Here is a 23,026-nt window from a genome sequence, read left to right as displayed (position 1 = left end):
CAAACACTCCCCCTTTCCTTCTACTAACCCTAGAGTTATTTCAGGGTCAGCTCCAGTATTATGTGTCTAGTGCTTTTTGAGACTTCTCTAACTCAGAGGGATCATTTTCCTTTCTGAAATTCTAGAAAATTTATTATAAATGTCATTTCTGTGTACTGTTCAAAAGATAGAGTGTTAAGTGTTTCATATACCTTTTAATATACTTTTGTGATTTAAAAAGGAGGCATGGATATTTGTATGTTAAATGAAAGACTGCATGAGTTGCAGATGGTAAAAATACATATTTAGGGTCAGGAGGGCATTTTGATGTCCATGAAATTACTTCAGGGGGTAACTGTCTTTTCTTCCTGTGTTTGTGCTCAACTCTGTCAATAACCACAGCAGCATAAGAAGAGTTCAGCTCTGAGCAACACAAATTGTGAAAGGGGCTAATATTAAAATATAAGGTTCTTCAATGCTCATCATGTTTTTCCTTTTTACATGCTATGACCTAGAAATATTAATTACTTTGGACTGATCATTATTGTGTAAAGATCAAGCTATTTGTTTAAAATTTACTGGATTGCAAAGAAATGGAAAAATACCTTATCACCCTCAGAAAATGTTTTTCTTTTCTTTCTTTTTTTTTCTTTGCTTCTATGTATCAAAATCACAGCATTTTTCTCAAATAGAAACAGTATTATCTATAGACAACCTCTTCAAAGCTGCACTTTAAACTTGAATTGATATACAATAGAGCTATCTTGTTTAAAATATAAGTGATGGTTTACTCTGGAAGATGTGTATACTATACTTCGGAAGACCTACAGGAAATTAATAGATTTTCAGATTTCAGTTAAACTTATGGAAATACAAATGCTAGTGTCTTTATCCTTCCCATTCCTGACTTTTTGAGTGTTACCCCTACTCATTTTATTGGTTTTACTTTTTCTACTCCATCCTCCAAGGATAAGGTAACTAATTACATTTATTACGTGTTAGTTTATATATAGAAAAAAGTTAGCATATGTTTGCTTACATGGTATAATATATAGTAAAGTAATTTTTTAAGTCAGGACTTTAGATAGTTTATAGTATCATTCACATACTATCTCAATCAGTCTTTATCACAACCCTACATTTTGACAGCAGATTTTGTAACTGAAGAAACTCTGGTCCCAGAAGGTTAAGTAATCTGCTAAAAACAAAATGTTTTTTTTTTAAATCATCACATGGAGATGCTACACACTATAATATTATTGATTTTATTAATATTTTAGGAATTCTATCACATAAGTTCCAAACTTGAGTGTAAGACATATAAAGGGTGGAAAAGCATTAGCACACATCATTTTTTGTACCAAATACATTTCTCCAATCTGACCACCTAGTTCATCTCCTTTGACTAGAATCCAAAGCCTTTCTTAAAGAGTGAAACTTTCCTGTGTGTATGTTTGTATATATTGTGTTTTTAAAGACTGTAACATGACTAAAATGATGACTATTCAAGTTGATAACTTTAAATCTTATTTGGATGTACGATTCTGGTACTTTTGTTTACAAACTCTTATGCATTTTATGATCAACCACAATGTTTGGTTGGTTGGTTTTTAAAGCTAATTGAATATGGGATCTAGTTAGCCAGCTAGTGTGAATGTGTGTCATGAATATAAACATGTATCAATCATTTTCATTTTCCCAGTGATTTTTAGTGATATAGTGTCTGGGGACCAGGACTAAGAATTATTGCTCTTGCAGTTCCTCATTCCAGCTGGGGGAATGTTGAACTTTCATTATCCACTGACAGAATTTATTGTTCCTAGTGTTTGCAAATGAGCTCAGAAAAGGAAAGCACAACTCTAACAAAAGAACACGTGATTATTTGGGGCTAAGGCAGCAGGGATATTTTGGTATACTGGCAAAACTGTTGAAACATTCCTGTAACATAACTATTTTATTCTGCATTATCTGGACCCAAAGCATTGGTACTATAAGAGTGACCATCTGTATAATCAATTATTCCACTGAAATTTTTGTTATCTAATGCTGTAGACTTGAAAACTAGATAAATACTAGTAACTGTATTAAAATTGTGGATGAATAAGAAAAGGATAAACTGACTTTGACAAGAGAACCCAAGATCCTTTCTTTTGAATACCTTTCATAACCTTGGTCCTTTTTGTTTTCTTCAAGATTCATTAGCTCTAAGCTAGATATATGAAATGCTGCCATAATTGAGCCATCAAGCTTCTCCTGAGGACTAACAATAAAATATCTAAATTCATTCATCTGATACAAATTGAGTTTCTTCAAAGTTCCATTACCAGGAAAGGCACTGGGATTTTGAATGCAAAGATGTTCATGAAAACAATAATCATGATCAGGAAGACTGGGTGACTCATGTTTGATGGGAGTATCAGGGAACTTAGCCTTGAAGAGCTGATACTTTCAATGAGTTCTGAAGTAAGAATCTATGTTAACTAGCAGGGCAAAGAGGATGGAGGTAGAGGTAGAGGTAAAGGGGAAGCATGGAATAAGAACATATTTTATACTCATAGATCACTTTGTGGGAAAGCACAATGGAGGGAGGAAAGGCCTTGAGACTTAGAACAAAAAAATATAGTATTGCTTAAGGTCAGAGAGATGAAGAAGAGAGTGATGCCCAGTTACGCTTAAAAGCTTGACAAAGAGCAGCCCAAGTATAGCTTAGTAGTATGTATTAATTATTTTCCCCTATTTGCCAAGGAAATTCATTGCAAGGGACTGAATGTTCATACTGCCACCCCCCGCCCCCATTCATACCTTGAAGCCATAATCCCAATGCGATGGTATTTAGAGGTGGGGCCTTTTGGAAGTAAGTAGGCCATGAGGGTGGTGACCACATGAATGGAATTAGTGTCCTTTATAAGAAGGGGCAAGGGAGCTAGCTTGCTCTCTTTTCACAAGGTGAGGACACAGTAAAAAAAAAGAAAAAAGAGGGGGGCCACATGTAAACTAGGAGGAGGCCAATTACCATGAACCTGAACATGCTGGCACCTTGATGTCAGACATCCTGGACTGAGAAATGTGAGAAATAAGATTTTGTTGTTAAAAACCACCTAGCTTGTGGTAATTTTTTTCTAGCATCCCCCCAAAATTAAGACAGTCTTTGAAGAATCTTAATCAGAAAGAAGGATATGTGCGCATGTCTATGTATGTGTATTTCTGGCCACTCGGTAAATATATATATATTTAGGCCTGGTGCATGAATTCATGCATGGGTGGGGTCCGGCCAGCCTGGCCAGGGGGAGCGGACATGGGCGGTTGGCTGGCCTGCCTGCTGGTCGAACTCCTGGTTGCGGGGACAATTTGCATATTAGCCTTTTATTATATAGGATATACACTGAGTGGCCAGATTATTATGCATTCAGAGATCATAATAATCTGGCCACTCAGTGTATTTTCCTAACTATGCCAAGAAAGAGACTCTTAGTGGATTAAAAACTTTGAGCAATAACTGAAGGAACAAAGAAAGGAGAAGTGAGAATAAAATTATATATATATATATATATATATATGTATATATATATATATATTGAATAATAATATATATATATATGTGTATATATATATATATATATATATATATATATTGAATATATATCATGGTGAATAGAAAACACAAAACAGGATAGCAGGAATTAGTCCATATATACCACTAAACAAAGAAAACATGTGTTTTAGACTAAAAAATGGATTAGACTACTCTATTAATAATAAGAATCTAATTAATGTAGAAAATTATCATATATGTTACTTACATAGATAGCAATAGAACATTCAATAACCTGCACAGTGCCACAGAATAAACAAAAATTAACAATTTTTACAGCTATGTGCAATAACATGGGTAAATTTCACAAACATAATGGTGAATGTAAGGGACCAGATGCAGAATAATGTAGACTGAACTATTTCATTTGCATACGTATTACAAAATGGTCAAAACTATACTAAATGCTTCAGGATGTTTGCTTCATTTTAACACTATTAAGAAAAGCAAAGACAATCTGGGGTTGTAGAGAGTGCAGTTTTTGGTAGGTGACATGAGAGGTGCTTCTAAGATGCTGACAATGTACACTGTTTCGGTTGTGTTAGTTATATGAGCTGTTACTGTGTGATAACTTAGTGAGCAGTGCTTCTCATTTTGTATACACTCTGTATGTTATATTTCATACCTAAAATGTTTCAAATAACCAAAAATGTGAGATATAATATTTCATTCATTTGGCAAAGAATTTTTTAAATGTAAATATTAAGTCTTGGGCAAGCTATAAAAATTACATCATATGCTGTCATGGAATTTTGTATGACTCCTCAGAGGGTAATTTTGTAATTTTTATTAAAATGTAAAATTCATATGCTTTATAGCCTAGCAATTACACTTATCAGTATGTACCCTATAGAAACACATGTGCCCAAGGAGGATATTTATTGCAATATTGTTTACATAAGAGAGAAACCAGAAATAAATAATTTATCCATCCTTAGGAAATGATTAAAATTAATTATCCATAACCTAGAAATAACTATAGTAAAATTGTATATGAAAACAAATATGATATGTATAATATAGCATAAAATGGTATATATTAACTAAATAGATTGAAGTATCCCTTTATGGGAGGGAATTAAGGGACATCCACAATACTGTCAACAATAAAAAATAATTTAAAAATGAGTGAATAGTAGTTTGAAAATGCAAATAGCTAGTATATACAACTCTTTAAAAGGATTATAGTGAAGAGAGAATAGAGATAAAAGAGTAACTTAATGGAAATATACAACTTGAAAAATTAATATAGTTGTGATAAGGCTGACATATAGGACACATGACAACATATAAATGTTTAAGGCTACAGCACCAACCACATGCTGATTATTGTAGCCCTGGCTTTTCTTACAATGGCCCACTATGGTCCCATATAGCCACTGGTGAGAATCTTTCAATTACTTAATTTGGTCCTGATTAAGGAAGGTTTCACTATTCCTAGATGCATGACATAAACAGAGGTGGACAAAAGGAGGTTTACAGTTGTGAGTATGCAAAACACATTTAAGAAAGCTATTGCAATAATCATAACCTGCATGTCTTTTTCCATAGGATCTTAGAAAAAGAAATACTGATTTTCTAAAAATCTTTATTGTTGAAAGTATTACATATTTCCTCTTTATTCCCCACTGACCCCTTCTAGCCCTCCCTTAACCCCTACCCCCCGCCTTCACCATCCTATTGTCTGAGTCCATGGGTTATGCATATATGCACACAAATTCTTTGATTGGCTTTTTAAAATGCTACTATCTAGCTTCTGAATAAAAACAGAATGAGGTTTTTCTCTAATATATAAAATATTCAGATAGCCACGTAAGCACAAAGATGAATCTATTCAGGGCATGATTCTAACCCGAAATAACTTGGCAAATAACTTTGACCTTCATAGATAAAATGCATGTCTGGAGAACTTAATTACTGTTATTATCACATGACTAATCAAATAAAATATTTAGAACTGTCTTCTAATAGAAAATTAGTTGTTCGAATTGGTTTGGAGCTTGATAGTTTTCAAATTGATTTTCCACATAGCTAATTTTAGCTTCCATCTATCTTTGTCCCAGTGAGAATGCACACCCTGGGACTGTCTTTAATCAAAGAAAGCAAATTGTAGAACATGGACATATGTATGTCATGTTCAATTTGATTATTTACATGAATCAAACTTACCTAAATGTCTCTCTCCATGTCTTCATTTCATACTGAGTAAATGCATGCTGATATGGACAACTTTGATATAAAATGTCAAAGAGCTGACCTCTTTATTCTCCAGAAATAATCTCAACATAGTAGTTAGAATTACACTAGTTAAATGAAAAGTGTTAAGCAGAATCAGCCATGGCTAATGACAAAGATTCACTTTGAAGAGACCATAAATAAGAAAGCCGTATTGAAATGCTCGCATTTTGAGTCAAACAAATATGGATTTAGATTCTAGTTCAACAAATTTGTAAACATATGACACTGGGTAAATGAATCTAAATACCACTAAAAGATTGAAAATACCAAGATATATGTTATAGTTCTAAATGTTTGCCTATGTGCAATATTGTACACTTTCCTTTTTAAAAAATCCAACAACACATGCATGAATTAGGGGAAGTAAATGTAAATTTTGTTAGCTCTTTTAAGATATGCTTAAAATAATTTTATCTCATATATTGCATTTATCTGCAATAACGGCCAATTTTTAGTACATACCAATATGAATATTTATTTTCCCCATTCTAATTGCTATGCAAGATTACTCATTAAGAGCCAATAGATTACTTACAATGTCTTTAATAATTAACTACTAAAAAAAGACAAAGTATAAATATAAGGTATTTTACTTCATACTAAGTGCCCACTTATAATTATTGAATAAGCATAGAAAATGTTGAGAGGTGCTTCTGCTGTAGGCACACTATTGTCCTCAAGGGCATCTATATCTAGACTTGGTATATGTCTCTAGTTATTTAGTTTGACCAAAGATAATTTTATTTTATTAATTATTTTTTTAAATCCTCATGCAAAGATATATTTTTATTTATTTTAGAGAGAGAGGAAGGAAGAGAGAGGAACATCAATGTGAGAAACATCGATAAGTTGTCTCCAATACATGCCCTGACTGACCTGCAACCTAGGTATGTGCCTTGACCAGGAATCCAACCCACAACCTTTCAGGATATGGGATGATGCTCCAACCAATTGAGCCACATCAGCCAGGGCAACCACAGATAATTTTAATTAGCTAATGGATATAGTCAACATCACAGATGGTTAACTGAATGTTTCCATGGTTATGGTACTATCTGAAAACTCTATTAAATGACTAACTATAAGAACATTGGTGTTTTTACAGATACGGCATTTTATTCTTTTCCTGTAGAGCTAGTTACAGTTCTTACCAATTGCTCAGGAAGAATATAAATCTTTCACATGAGTTATTATGCAGTGTTCGTGGCTAGTAAGTGAAATGGGAGGTCTGAATCTCTGAACAAGGAAAAGCATTCCGGCTGAATCAATTACAAGAGTATGTGTTCCTTGAAAAGAGGCTATGTAGGTACAGGTGGAAAATTGTTGGTCATATGAATTTCTGGGCACTGTGGGTACTGAATAAGTGTATGGCCAAGTAAATTAATAAAGTGATCACCGATTCCTGAACTGTTTGTTAAAGCAGTCTTCTGGGGGCTGTTTTTGTTTGTTTGTTTGTTTATCCTGCAAGAAAAGCAAACCAAAGAAACTATTGAATAGGTCCTTAAGGCCAGTTTATTCTAATCAGATTGTGTGCTGTACTCATATAATGACCTGAAGTCATCCTAATGCAATGAGAAAAAGGGACAATTGGACTCCAGATAAAGACATACAATCAGCTCTTAAAAAATGATGAAATAAAATTAAGTAGGGAAGATCAATAAGAAACATATTTCTGCCTAATTTTATGTGCTATTTATTCCTGTGCCTTGTACAATGCTTGGATCATCGTAGCTTCCCAACAAATATTTGTTTATGAATTAATATTGAAAGAAGAAGCTCAGCCAGGGTGGCTCAGTGGTTGAGCATCAACCTATGAACCAAGAGGTTACCAGGTCAATTCCCCTGGTAACCTGCACATGCCCTGGTTGCAGGTTGGATCCTCAGTAGGGGTCTTGCAGGAGGCAGCTGATCAATGTTTCTCTCTATATATCTCTCTTCCTTCCCCTCTCTCTAAAATCAATAAAAACATATTTTAAAAAATATATTAAGTAGAGAGGAAGAAGCAGAAGATGCGAATAAAAATAGAAAGCAGAAGACATAATAACATATGCATGCATAGTGCTTTTAATTTTTCAAGGGAAGTTTCTTTTGGTAACTATTTTAGGTTAAGAAATAGCCATTAATATAATAGGGAATCTCTACAAAAGAATACTAACTAGCACACCTTTGATTAATTTAGTTGTTTTCTAAAACTCTAAAATTAACTGCAGCAAAATCTAAAAATGGTAAATGTTTTGCTAGAAATATTTGTTCACCCAATTTTTTAGTCAACAAATATTTATTCAGCACTACTATATGCTGGGCATTCTGAAAAGGTCTGGGAAAACACTAGTGAATTATATATTGGGGGTTCCTACTCTCATGACTCTTTAATTAAACAGATAATTAACTAAATAATTATTAAATTACATAAAGATAAATGATATTAAGAAAATATTCAAGGTTCTGATAGAATGCATGAAAGAGGTCTTATTTGGGCAAGCTAAAGGGGACTTTCTTTTATTTATTTTTATTTTTCAATTACAATTTGCATTCAGTATCATTCTGTATGAATTTCAGATGCACAGCAAAGTGGCTAGAAAGTCATATACTTTACAAAGTGGCCCCCTGATGCTCCAAGTACCCACCTGGCCCGTACATAGTTATCACAATATTATTGACTATATTCCGTATACTGTAATCTTCATCTCTGGGACTATTCTGTGACTACCAATTTATACTGCTCAATACTGTCATCTTTTTCATGCAGTCCTCCTACACTCCCAACTGTCAGTCTGTTGTCTGTTTCTATTTGGTTTATTTATTTTGTTTTAGGTTCCACATAAAAGTAAAATCATATGGTATTTGTCTTTCTCTGTCTGACTTATTTCACTTATAATACTCTCAAAGGGACTTTTTGAGGAAGTAATATTTAAGCTGAAATTTGATCAAAGTATAAGTTAAACAGGCAAAATGGAGGGTGGAGGGGTAAAGAGCATTCAGAGTTAAAATATGTGCAAAAATGTCCTCAGGCAGAAAGGGGCTTGGCTACCTTGTGAATCTAAAAGAAGGCAGATGCAGCTGAAGCCCCCCAAAAGAGGTGGTGGGTAGCAAGTGTGAAAATGAAAGTAACAGGACCATGAGAATTTTCACTCTATTCTTAGAATTTTATTCTTCATCCCAAACATAACTGATAACATTGGGAACTGTTCAGCAGTGCAAATTTGTGTTTAAACAGATATTTCTGGACCCTATGTAAAAACCAATTAGAAGAACTAGTCCAAACTGGAAATGGAGGTGACTTAGAATAAGAAGGCAGCAGAAATTAGGGAGAGATGGGGACAAATTCAAGATATTTTTAGATGGTAGAAACCACGATGTTTGATGAATGATGTAAGGTAGAAGTTGAAATAGCTATCGAGCATTTCTGTTGAGTTTCTGGCATGAGAGCCTGGTAAATTAAGGGCTTTACCATGATAAAGAATCCTGAAGGAAGTAAAGTCTAGTAGGGATAATCAGTTATTATTTAAAGTCGGGGCATGTTCACTTTTGTCTGACTTGGATCTACCTAAATGTGAAAGTTAAGTAGACTGACAGCAATATTCATTTTTATCTCAGAGAAAAAGTACAGAACTATCTCTATCTAAACCCTTAGCTGGTTCTATACACTCTTTAAAGATCTGGCAAATCTTTTCCTTCCTCTTGCCAACCTGCTCATTATATCATTTATTTCATCCTTAGGACTTCCGGTTCCCCAAATTCTCCATCTTAGTTACATGTTGCATTGTCTTATTTGGGTGCCTATATTTTTTGTTCTTCTGAGAATATCTATTCTTATTTCCTCTTCACTTGCCTAATTTCTATGCATCCTTCAAAATTCAGTGAAGAGGGCATCTGTTCTACATATACATCGTGTCACTTCAGGTCATGCAAGTTATGCCTTCATGGTCCTCCTTCAGCATCTTGTGCTTTTTTTTCCCCCAATGAACTCATCACATGGTCTTGTATACTTATTAATTGTCCAACCAAACCAGAAATACATTGAAGTCACAGATTGTGTTTCTACCTCTATATATATAGTGTGTAGCATGGAACTTAGCACATAGCAGGTGAATATAAAGTTTTATAGGTTTGCAGAGGAAGGGGGCACAAATAACAGTTTGAGGAGAGTGAGAGAATTACACACAGGATGTAATCAAAGTTATAATGCTCTGTAACTGAGAAGGAACGCACATCCTTCAGGGTTCAGAATTTTTCATCAGGTATTAGTGCTCATCAAGTATTACTCAGAGTATGCTATTTGAGATCATATCTTGTTTCCTTCTGTATTAATTTGCCAAATGAAGTGACCTGGTTTTATATGCTTACTTTCTATGTTTTCTATGTTTGCATTTATTTGATTATCAGTGAACATGAATAGAAATAATTCTCAACATAGGAAGTTATCAATAAATAATAATTTGAACTAAAATACAGTCCACAAGTGAGAACCTGGGGAAAGGGACACAATATTCTATAGCAGAAAATGTCAATACCTTGAAATCTAATTCATATTAATTTAGAAGTATATACAATAAGATTTTTAATTTCAAGCAAGTTATAATATGATTAAAAGGATATAGCAAAACAAAATGTCCTCGGTCATTGTCTCAAATGTCTTGAAGAAATCCAGACTTCTCTGAAAATTCTTCTCAAAGAATCTTGAATTCTAGACTAGAGGGCCGGAATTTCTTAGCTTTTAAAACATATAGGAAACTGTGATCCTAAATCACAGTAAATAAAGCTTAAGAGAGGGTCACTAAACTGCCTCTCCATTCTTTCAAAACTCCTTAACACTTTTTGCTTCTTTCTTATAGTAATAACTGACTTCAAAGAGATAAATATTTGTATATTTGTTTTAAGTCCTCTTCCTGCAATAAAAATTCCTCGAAGGCTAATTTAGTTCTAAAGGATAAACAGATTCCTTTGTAAATATCAGGCATTTAAATATTGTTTGCTGATTGAATTGCATACAATGCTTACCTCTAATGATTTACTGTTAATTAAAAATGACATGTGTGTTTATTAGTATGAAAGGTTGGATATCAAGGCCTTTGGTCAATTTTTTTATTTCCATAATTATTTTACTATAGAAGAAGCGAAGTGTATTTAACACAATTTTTAATACTTAGAATATTTTAAAGATTAAGTTAAACCTTGAATTTATTCATATTTAATACCTTTAGCATGAACTTAATTTACTTTTTAAGTGACATTTCATCACATGGAAGAATAGAATCAGCAACTTTCAATATTCCCTTTGTGGGTATTTTCTGTGGATTTGCAGTAGCTAGACCCATTGGTTACTGACTTTGAAAATGTTGCTCCTACTTAAGGGGAGCAATTATTTCTTTGGGAAGAACATTGGTACCAGAGAATATGCCTAATTCTTCTCAAGGCTAAAGGGAAACTAAATTTTTTGAAGGTATGTAGATTTGAAAGAAAAATAATTCTAAGCTGAATATAGTGAGATAATAAAACCATACAAATCTTTCAAAGATTTCAGAGAAAAACTATTCAAAGTCTCACTCAGTATGATGACAAACAGATCTGAACAGGAATTGAAAAATAGTCATTTATTATATAAATCATGAAATAAGTATCCTTGATAGGTGTATTCTTCTCTAATTTGTATTATTTTCAAAATGTAGTAATAGAAAATTCCTCTTGAGGGGCCATTAAGTCAGCCAGACTGAGTTATAGTTATGTAGCTTTAGCAGGAGAAAAGTAAATTATTTGGGACTTTCACATTCTTGAAACAGGATACCAATGGAAAGTTGTTAACCTCTATTTCCATCAGAGATGCCAAGAAATGAAATGATGGGAAAATCGAATTGAAAGTAATCAAGTGTTCTGTCTCCATTTTCAAACTTCTTCTAAAGCTATTTTACTTATAGCCATGTTAAGGTATGACTTCAGCCCTTTGTGAGTATGGAATCTCAAATGATGGATGTGCCTCATGGATATCTAAAGGAATCATCATTATATTCTTCTCCTTTATTCCTCTTGAAGGAGATATTTATGATGTATTCACATATCTTGCCCTATGCAAGCCATAGACATGAGAGTCTAGTGACCAAAAAGGTAGGTTTTTGAAATACCAGTGCATATAAAGCTCAAAAAATGATGGAAAATGATGAACAGAGTGATTTGTGATTTCATAAATGATATACAGTTGAATTTTCCAACAAGATAAAAGATTCAGAGCTTTTGCCCAGAGATTTCTTGTCTTCTGTAATTCATAATAGGTATGCAAAGTTATCAGCATTCCAGAATCGAGATAAGAAAATGGATTTAGAGTATTATTAAATATGGACTGTAGCTAATTACTTCTAAAACTTTGCAAAGTGATTATTTTTGCTTCAGAAGCAAAAGTCAACTCTTTGAGGAAGTGCTTTCTGATGAACAACATATTAATTGCTTGCACTTAAATCTTACTAATTCAGTTCAACTGATGAAGAGGTCTTACTAAATTATGGGACATTTAAAAATGAGTACATTTCATTTATTTCAGCAGTACTATTCAAGCAAATATCATGGAGGATTTGCTGGAAGATATACAAGATAATTATTTATAGAATAACATTTTATATACACAGTAAGACTTTGAATTAAAATTGCTAAATGAGGATCACACCCATTGTAAGGGTAGGAGATGTTCAGATCAACTAAATTAAAAGGGTGAAAGGATGAGGTGTAGTCAAAGGAACTCACAATCTAAACCATGAGGGGTCCAGAAGCTATTTGTTTTTCTATGCCATGAAATAATGCTTGGTATGTGTTAATACCAATGTGTTTCTAGACACAGAATGCTATGACAGGCTCTGCTTGGAAATTTTCAAATGATTCTTTAAAGTGGCTCTTTGAATGATTAGTAAAGCAGTTTTCAGACATATTTTCTGCTTTCATTGAGGAAGAAAAGGTGTTCCCAATTGCAATGTTCCTGCACTTGATGTGATAAAAAGAAAATTGCATGGAAGAATGAAACATGGCTGTATTTTTTTACTCTAACAATAATTTGACTCTTTGAGTCTCAGTCTCCTCATCTGTAAAATGAGGAGGGTAAACAAAATTACATCTATACCTAGAGTTCTTTCCAAATGCACCATTAGCATGGTAAACTACTTGTGTACTACAAGATCCAGACACTGATAAAGTGAAAAAAAATGACCAAATAAAAAACATACAACCATATCAGTTTTATTATCCAGAGCACAGTTTATCAAATGCAATAGATATCCATTAGTGGATCCTGAAATCAAAATTAAGTTAATGTATTCCAACCATCATTTATCAGAAAGAAATAGAATAGAATGGAAAAGATGAGAATGCATGGCAAGAAGTAATGGCAAATATTGTTTCTTGAAGCTATAATTGTGGTGACTTACATATTATATATTAATGTGTGTATGTGCCGAGTCATGGTATAAAACACATTTCTTATTCTCCACAGATATCAACAATATTTGTAAGCCATTTACTTAGAGTATCTTTATTTCAGCTAAAGGAGAAAATAATTTTTTACTCACCAATAGTGGGATCATGGTAATCAGGGAACTGATGGCTAATAAACTGCATTGTCATTGCTGGAAAAAAAAATAAATTCAATTTAATAAAAATTCACCAATTCTTCAATAAGATAGTCACCATGGTACTTCCATCAATTTTTAATAGGTTTTAGTGAGCAATTTATTTCTGAGGATGACTAATTATACAACATTAACCACAAAAAAATGATGATAATAAGAGCAAGTTCTATAAGAAAAAAAATGTATCTAGAGTGAAAAACAATGCCAGATAATTCTCTGGAATAAATATGTCCAAATTTGAAGTGTATTTCAAAAAATCTTGCACTGAAGTAAAAATAAGGCTCTTTTTTAAAAAGATATTTTTTAATTGATTTCAGAGAGAAAGGGGGAGGGAGAGAGATAGAAACATCAATAATGAGAGAGTGTCATTGATCAGCTGCCTCCTGCACACCCCACACTAGGGATTGAGCCTACAACCCAGGCATCTGTCCTGACAGGGAATGGACCATGCATGGCCTCCTGGTTCATAGGTCGATGCTCAACCACTGAGTCATGCCAGCTGGGAAAAATGAGGATCTTGATATAATGGGAATATAAACCAGATGTAGAATCTTCTTGGCTTGTTCTGGTTAAACAGTTGGTATTAGTTATAGATCTTTTTACTAAAGGTCTTGTACATTTTCTGGGACTAAGCTTTTTCATCTTTAAAATGAAAACATCTCTGAAGTCTGTATTAGTTATTAAGTATTATGAGTTATTATCTCTAGCTTTTCATAGTTGAAAGTGTTTAAGTCACTTATTTTTCCTAATTCATGTTATTTAGAACGTTTTATTAATTTTCATTACTTTTTTGGTATAGCCTCTAAATTCTCTACATTCTTCTTAAATATATACATCTATGATACATTTTCAACGTTTCTTTTGTAAAGTTCCCTTGTGTAAAATTTCATTACTAGGAGATAAGGGCATTTTGAAGTAAAGAAACAAACTTGGGAAAATGAGTATATAATAGTTATCTTCCTTTTAGTGTGTGTGTGTGTGTGTGTGTGTGAGAGAGAGAGAGAGAGAGAGAGAGAGAGAGAGAGAGAGAGAGAGAGAGAATGACTCTCTCCTTAACCAAATTTGAGTCAGGCTCCTCTAAACCTTCCTCTGAACAAGGTCTTGACTTTTAGCTTCTGTGTTCATCTCTGCTTCACCCAGTTTAGCAAGAATCCACTGAGTCAGTTTAGAGTAAATTCCCCACACTAGATATCTCATCACCAGTGGAATCATTCCCCAGTCTCCCTTAAGTGTCCTCTGTTTACCTGGCCTACCTTCAGGAAGTATCCTACTAAGTCCAATTAACCAGAATTCCCCCTACTCCTGTTATTTCCTCTTAGTAATTTTCCATCTACTGACCCCCAGACTGCCTCTTGGCTTTAAATTCCCAGTTGACCCTGCTGCATTTGGAATTGAGACCAGTTCTAAACTGAGTTCTCTTTCCCCCATTGCAATAGTTCCTTTATAAATCTATTTTGAATGTTTTAATTACTGCCCAGCTGTGATTTTCCTTAACAATGCTAACAATGATCCATTTCTCTGCACCAATGTCACACTACTCGATCAACACATTGAAATGCTTGAATAATCATGGAAGCTACCAAGAAGGGTTAGAAAACATTGTGTATAATTATGGGCTAAGTTAATTACCATAAACTTAAGAAAGCATTTGGAAGGCTGAAGAAGTTCGGAACACACTTAAAGAAAATATATAAGCATTTTATGAACTGATAAATACATTTTAAATTAGACTTCAGAATCACACAACTAATATCAGAAATAAATGAATCAGTCAAAGATCTACCTGTTACACTTATTTATAAGAACACCTAGCATACATTTAGATGATGACTTTGAGCTTTAATGGAAACCTGCTGCTTATTGTATAATTGAAAAAGCCCTTCAATTCTCAAATCTTCTGATCTACCACTGAGACAAAACCAAAGAAGAGAGAACCAGCTGAGCCTTGTTCCAGAACTTCAAAGATAATTTTAGAAAGATTGATTTGTAAGAGTTTCTTTTGTGTTTTTACCTAGTAGATGCCTGATAGGACATCTCAGAACCATTTCTTTTTGCAGAGATAACATGTAAAACAAACCAGTTTTTAAAAATCTCTCCTAAATATATATATATCAAGTTAAATGTTGAAGATAAGACTTCTGCTAAATACGAGCAACCTAACTGGAGACTAAATTTTACTCATTTTGTGATGTATAGGCTTACATCCTTGGAATTTTTAAAATAAAGCATTTTTTAAAGTTTTGCTGAGCACCTCAAAAAGGTATTACAAGAGATCATACTTGTTTAAACTTTTTAAGTTATAGCAATCAACAGAGTGGAAATCTATGTATAATTTTATAGATTTAAAAATTAATTCTCTACCTAAGAATATGTCTAAAATGATGGGTAAGATGACTTAAAAAAATCTTAGGTCAACTCTGTGACCATCACAAAAAATCTGGGGTAAGAAATGCTTTTCTTTATGTCTGTTTGTTTTTCATTGTCTTTATGGATATAGAGAAAGTGCAGAGAAAATACAAATAGAAAAGGCATTCATAGATTAGAAGACAGTCATAGATTTGAGTCATGTACTGTAATTTTAACAGAAGTAATTAGGGATGAAAATAAAGGATATTTGGTGGATTCAGCCTCTGCCTTTTTGATTTCTAAAAGTATTACAGTTAGTGGATGACCCTTGTTAACAAACATGAATACTATTTACCCCTACAGAAATGAACATTTACTTAACATATAAGCTGCAGATAATATCGGGAAGAATCTGATGGATTTTATATCAAAGGCCTTTCCCCTTTATTAGTGGCCATACCCTATGTAAATGTAGTGCTTGCCCAGACCTTATAAAGTATTCATTAAATGCATACAATAAATAATGGGCAATTGCATCTTCAATGTTCATACAAAAGTAGTGTTGAGAGATTACATACAATCATTTTTTAAAGCAAACCCATTTTGATTGAACTCTTCTTTATCATGCATATGCTTTTTTATTTAAATTCCCATTTCATTATTCAGATATTCTAATAATTTACTATTTCATTTGAAAGTTTAATTTAAACCAACTGCTTCTTGTTTTGCATAATTCATTATTAAACCATCAAATTTACCTATATGAAAAATGTGACAATATTACACATCACCCTCCTTGGAATGTCAGTGGTATTTGCCCAGGAGCTGAGACTTTGGTTATGAAAAATGAAAATTATAGATAGAAAGGAGTTGAGGAGTTGTTTTCTACACAATTTTTAAAATGCTAAAATATTGTATAAAATCACACTACTTCATTTTTGCACTCCTACTTTCCTCTCCTCCCAAAATAAGAGAAGAAATTTGATATTTAAGGAAAGTACTAAACTGAAGTAATCTGGAGAATATAATCTACAAAGAGATAGAGGTTGGCAAGTCATTGCTTTCCCTTTGGGACTTGAAGGCCTGTCAGTGGAATAGGACAGATGAGATGCAAGTCTGGTCATTAAGATTTAGTACCATTCCTCACTTAGTTTGTGGTGGTACCTTGATGCAATTACTGAAACTGTGTGACTTCTGTTGTCTACAAAACAGGAGGAGGAAGGAAAGACAAAGCTGCACTCAGATTAAGCATTCTGCAACACCTCTTCCTTCCTTCACCTCATTATCCTCAACATCATCATCACTAATTCATTATCCATTTAGGATCTTTTATCTCTGTTCTAATTCTCTCTTCTCTTTTGTCCTTCTTTCCTATCCACCCTGGATTTCTGGGAGTTTTTCACAACTTTCCAGCCATGACACTTCCATAGGAAGAGCTTTGCTGGTGCTGTTCCCTCTGCTGGATTGCCCTTCCCCCAGATAACTGCTCAGCTTGCCTCTTTCAGAATATTATTTCCATGTGACCTCCTTGGGGAGGTGTCCTTTCACCACTGAATTGTCATTGAAACCCATTCCTCCTCACTAGAACTCCCCATTACTGTCATTCACTCATTCATTTATTCTTTCTCACATCTATTCAAAAGCATTTATTATGTGCCAGATTTTCTTTAGGTGCTTAGAACACACCAGTGAACAAAATGGACCTCTGCCCTCTAGATTCTTATATTCTAGAGAAGATGGTGGGAATTCGAGAGGGAAACTCACACACACACACACACACACACAAGCACACACACATACACAAACAAACACACACTGGACACATATTTACATACACATTAATAGCAGCTTAGCACAGCCAGTATGGCTCAGTGGTTGAGCGTCAACCTATGAACCAGGAGGTCACAGTTGGATTCCTGGTCAGGGCACATGCCTGAGTTGCAGGCTCCATCGCTAATGTGAGGCATGCAGGAGGCAGCAGATCAGTGATTCTCTCTCATCATTGATGTCTCTCTCTCTCTCTCTCTCTCCCCATTTTCTCTCTCTGAAATTAATAAAATATATTTTAAAAAAACAACCAATGCATTACCTTGATCTAGGTTATAGATCTATCAAGGAAACAAATTGGTGGGGTCATAGGACTCAAAAACCAGATACTTTCCATTGTGTTACTTGCTTCTTAGTAATTTCTATTTCTTAACTAAAAATGTGTGCTCTTCATGAGTGAAACATGGATAGTTGCTAAGTAATAAATAGCATAGAAAAGTGAGAAATATTTATTCCTTAAATTAATAGAGAAATGGATAAATATAATATTATCTCTTGACTTACAATAAACCTCAGGTGAAAATATTTGATAGTGTTTTTTTTCTCCCTACCAGCACTAACGTTTATAAACATTTTCTAAGATGCATTGAGCGGAGGAGCAGAAATAGTCTCATGAGAAGTTACAGCCTGCGATTTTTAGCAAGGAAGGCTCTTCACCTTGCTGAGAACCTTGAGTGAGATGAGGTGGCCCCCAACCTGGAATGCTTCCAAATAGAAATGATAAAATCATTTTCAGTTTAAGGTAATAGGGAGGTACTACGAATGGTGATAGAATGGGATCTTTATGGAGTTTGGCAAAAATATCCAAAGACCCCTCCTTCATATTCTTTGCATCTTTTAGTCCCGAATAGGTTGAACTTTTGAGTAGACTAAAAAGAATGCTGAATCAGGAATTAGGTCAGAGGATTCCTAATCTCCACTCTAATGCCACCGTTCTTTTTTTTCTAAGTAATGCATTTCTAACGTGAATGTGGTTCTACTCTGTTTTCTCTCAGAACACTGAGGAATCCAGCAATGGTGGTTTGGTGACTTCTAACTCAAAAGTAAAATTCAACTTATTTATATCAGGAGGCATGGGTCTCAGCAACCCAGGCCAAAGCCAAACCTGTGCCTCCAAGAGTTGGATTCTCTCCACCCATTATTATTTTCTTTGAACAGAAACATCATGTGTTGATTTAGGGAAGAGGCTGGTTTAAAAAAAGGGTTGAGATTTGATGGTCATAGATAGATCAGAAAATGGCACTGCTTGTTTGGAGGAATGGCGCTAGACCAGGGAGGAGGATGGAAAACACAATGCTCACAGCTCTCCATTAGCTGAGTGTTTCCCATCCCTGGCATGTTCCTCTTCACTTCCCTTCCTCTTTTTCTCCCCATAAACCCACCGCTAACAGAAAGAAATGCTGCTTTCTAGGACATTAAAAATTCTATTCTTCTTCACTGAATGATTTCAAGGATGATTGATGGGACACAAAAAGAAATGATGGATATTAAAACTCAATATTACCAGTCATTACTTATTTGCTCTTCGCTGACAGTTTATTTTGTACTCAATGAAACAAAGAAGAAAAATAGACATTTTCACCAATAATTTCTCAAGTATTTTATCATTTAGGATAAAACCCATCTCCCTAGGTAAATAAAACACTGTTGATGCTCGGCAAACATTTTCTACCATAGGTAAATACATCTTTTTCTTTATCTCCCTTTTTAGAGTATAATAATTAATGGAGGCAATTACTAGCGTCTCATTCATGTAAATGGCTGATGATAACCAGAAAGAGTCCCAAAATGCTCAATTTTAGAATGTATTTAATTTGCCAAGGAAGTTATCATAGACATGAATCTTTAGTCTATATCAGAATTTATATTCTTATTATTTTCTGAGTCAGCTACCCCAAAATATGATACATTAGTATACTGAATATTTTAAGCTGAACAAGTTTGAAAAATGGCAGGTGTGAGAAGGACTCTGAATTCTGCAGACTCACCTTAGGCAGGTCAGAAGACCCTCATGTGAGAGCTGCCCTCCCTATGCACAGAGGAAATGAGCACCTTTGTGTTCAAAGAGGGATGTGCTGAGAGGGATCTGAACAATCAGGCATTACTGAGCATCCTAGCTACCAGTTTACTACCCTTATCTCATATGCTTTTGTTGTATCACATTTTCCATGACTTTCCACACTTCATCAAACCCACTATAAAAATACTTAGACTTAACCATGTCTTCAGGTCTTCATTTCCTTGTGAAGTGTCATGCAAAACTTACATTAAATAAATTTGTATGCTTTCTCTTATTAATCTATCCTTTGTCAGTCCAACTTACAGAGCCTCAGCCTGAAAAGCTAAGATGGGTAGAGGAAGAGATTTTTCCTCTGCTGCACTGGTCAGCTGACTCCCTAACCAAAAGGCCAGTGAAGGACATGAACAGTGTTCTGCTCCATTAAATTTCTTCTACCCTGATAGGTATTTCCCATTTAGGGCCTTGTGCCTTGAATGATTCTGGATTCCTGGATGCTCTAAAATCATTCAACTACTACATGCTATGGTGAATTGGGGGGGAAATGTTTGAATCTAGAATACACAGCCTGATTAATTGGGTAGGGTTGTGTTCTGTCATTTGTTCTTCTAATACAGACTACTAATATAGCAGTCCAACTCTCTGGAGGGAGTGTAAAGTGAATTATAAAGAGATAGCTGAAAAACCATCATTGACATACACGATGACAGTAAATCCTGGCATGTGAAATCATAAAGACAGTCTGTAGTTGCCTTTCATAAACAATGGCACAATAAGAACGACCTGGAATTTGTTCAGGGTTTGATAGAAAGATCATTTAGAAAGAGCTGAGTTATCATAGCAGCTAATGCTAGCTCATTAAATTAATTCAGAAAAATCACAATAAGACTTCTAGTTCAATTTCCTTAACTTTAAACCACAATGGCTGTACTAGATATACTTGTTTATTCTTCTGTACTTTTACTTAACAAGCAGTTGCACTGCAGTTAAGTTTTGGGGTAAAGTTAAAATTGGTAAACTCTATCTTCAAGGAACTCACAGTTGAGTGATGAACACTAAATGTTATGATAGTTCATCATGGGTTCCTGTTTAGGCAAAGAAAAGATAGCCATCTAAACTTGGAGGTGAGTAATTATTTTCTTGAGAATGCAATCCTGATTCTTGAATAGTAAAAGTATGTTAATAATGCCCATGGGGTAGGAGCCAGTGGAGACTTCCAGACAAAGGAAACAGCATGCTCCCAAGTTGCACAGGCTCAGGCAACACATTACATTTAGGAATTTCTACTAATCCAGTATAGGTGGAGAGCAGGGTGCGGAAGGGGCAAATGATGGATGGAGAGAAAGGCCAAGGTCATGTTACCAATGGCCCATTATGCCATTCTAAACATTTAAAATGTTCTCATGGGTAATCATGAAAGGATTTTTTAGAGGGAAGTGATATATTCAGAATTTCACTTTTAAAAACAAAATCCACTGGCAGAAATGAAGCAATAGATGTGAAGTGGCATTACTGCACGCAAAGATACCTGGTAGGAAACTGCTGTGGGAAGGCTAGGCAAGAAGCAACAAAGGCTTCCATAAGACACTAACAGCAGGGATTTGAAGGGACAAATAGAATTGCTAAATATTATAGAAAGAGAATTTGTATGAATGATAAACCGATTAAATGTACCTGGAAGAGTTATTTTTGTGGGTGGATGGAGTAGTGCCCTTTGCTGAGAAACAGTAATGGGAATAGATTGGGAAATATAATGCATTTTCATATAGGATAAGTCCAGTTTAAGATTCCTGTGGGCATCCATTCAAAAATTGAACATATGGATCTAGAAATCAGGAAAATCCCTCAACTGTCTTTTAAACTAATATTATAACTCATTTTACAAAAAAATTACTTAAGAAAAACACTTTAGTGTTAACTGAGTGCTAAGCATTAGTGTAAATCTGAATAATTGAAAAAATGAATATCATTTAAGTATTTGCTTTATAGATTGTTCTTGTTTTGAAGTAGCTCATTAACTCGGAAGGAACATAAGCTTTGTTGTCTAATAATTAAACCACAAAATAGTAAATCAGAAATCCTAAAAGAAATTATCAATTTCTGTAACATATTATCGGATACCCTTTAATTACCTTTTTTTCCAGATGAAATTTGTATGTTTCCAAGCTAGAGTTTCCTTTAGCTTCCTCTGTTTTCCACTCCCTATCTTTTTGTGTGGTATTTTAGATTATCCCAAGACTGCTCACATCCTGTATGACACAGAGACAGAAAGAGTTCCCAGGGCTCTACCAAAGTTTTATAAGCCAAGTATTGCCAGACAATAGTCTCCTGGACAATGACACTCTTCTCTCATGAAATTTATCTTCAGCTTTTTCTCCTTTTACTGCCATTGCCATTTTGTGCAACAATGGCTAATAAATAACAATCAAGTCCTTTTTCCTTCTCCTAATGTCAACCTTTAATTACTGCATTAACTTTTATTACATATGTAATATAAAAAGTTAAATAGTACCATTTATATATGTGAAAAAGATGTGAACCTAAATCATTAAAAAAATATGGGTGCTCTAAGAAATTTAATCATGATTATGTAAAAGAATAAAGAGCCATGTATGGGAATGATTTATTACTTGAACTTATTTGTTTCTATTATAATATCCATCGTGATTCATATGTTGTAAAAATCTAATTTGAAAACAGATGATACTATTTCCTAACTCTAACTTCCTGAATCTTTCATGGGATTTATCTATCATCACCTACATAAGACTCTAATTTCCATTGCTTATAGGATTATTTCTAATTCCATATACTTCGATGCTCAAAAATTCTTCCTACTCTGTTAGAATAAACTTGGAGTTCAAAAAACTGTGAACCCCAGTGGTGCTCTCCATTTCAGCCTACCCCTTTCCACAACTTTGAGGCCTCAGCCCTGTCTCTTGCTTGTTTCCTTCTCAGCCTACACTGAACAACTTAGCTCAGTTTTTCTTCTTCTCTGAGAACTTCCCTAATCCTCCCAATCTTTAGTAATTCTAATTCCCTTCAGAACTTATTCTCTGTCTCCCTTCTCAGTTTCTTCACACACATGCACATATCTGTGTATCCCTAGTAGCCTGTGGAGAAGAGGGTAGGAAAAGTGGCCAGAGTGAGCAAAAGTTAACAGTTATATCTTGCCTACCAGTTCCAGGCACAGCACATTTTCTCAAGTCTCAGTACTACTTTTAGATAGATATTATTATTGTGGATGATTAAATGAGAGATAGAGAAGTTTTAATACCTTGTCAACAACCTTCACCCCCAGAGCTTTCTATGGAGAGCTGGACTTGAATCCATTGTTGCCTGATCTGTCCTCCTCCTCAGACCCATAGCCACAGGATAGTGGTTGGGGCTTCAAAGTCAGGGTGCTAAGGTTTACCTTGA

At 34.3% G+C, this 23,026-nt stretch overlaps 1 protein-coding gene across 2 annotated transcripts in view; it reads right to left on the bottom strand.

Moving 5' to 3' along the window:
• Window positions 1-23,026, bottom strand: part of RIT2 (Ras like without CAAX 2) — a 259,850-nt gene that overhangs the window by 185,101 nt on the left and 51,723 nt on the right. For both annotated transcript variants that reach the window (XM_080683896.1, XM_080683897.1), the window contains exon 2: window positions 13,357-13,413. In XM_080683896.1, coding sequence (XP_080540022.1) covers window positions 13,357-13,413 — 57 coding nt within the window. The remainder of the gene's footprint in view (window positions 1-13,356; window positions 13,414-23,026) is intronic.

This window comes from Plecotus auritus (genome assembly GCF_963455305.1).
Source record: "Plecotus auritus genome assembly, chromosome: 8".
Classification (NCBI taxonomy): domain Eukaryota; kingdom Metazoa; phylum Chordata; class Mammalia; order Chiroptera; family Vespertilionidae; genus Plecotus; species Plecotus auritus.
The sequence above is the reverse complement of the archived record's forward strand: the minus strand, read 5'-3'. Positions and strand labels throughout refer to the sequence as shown.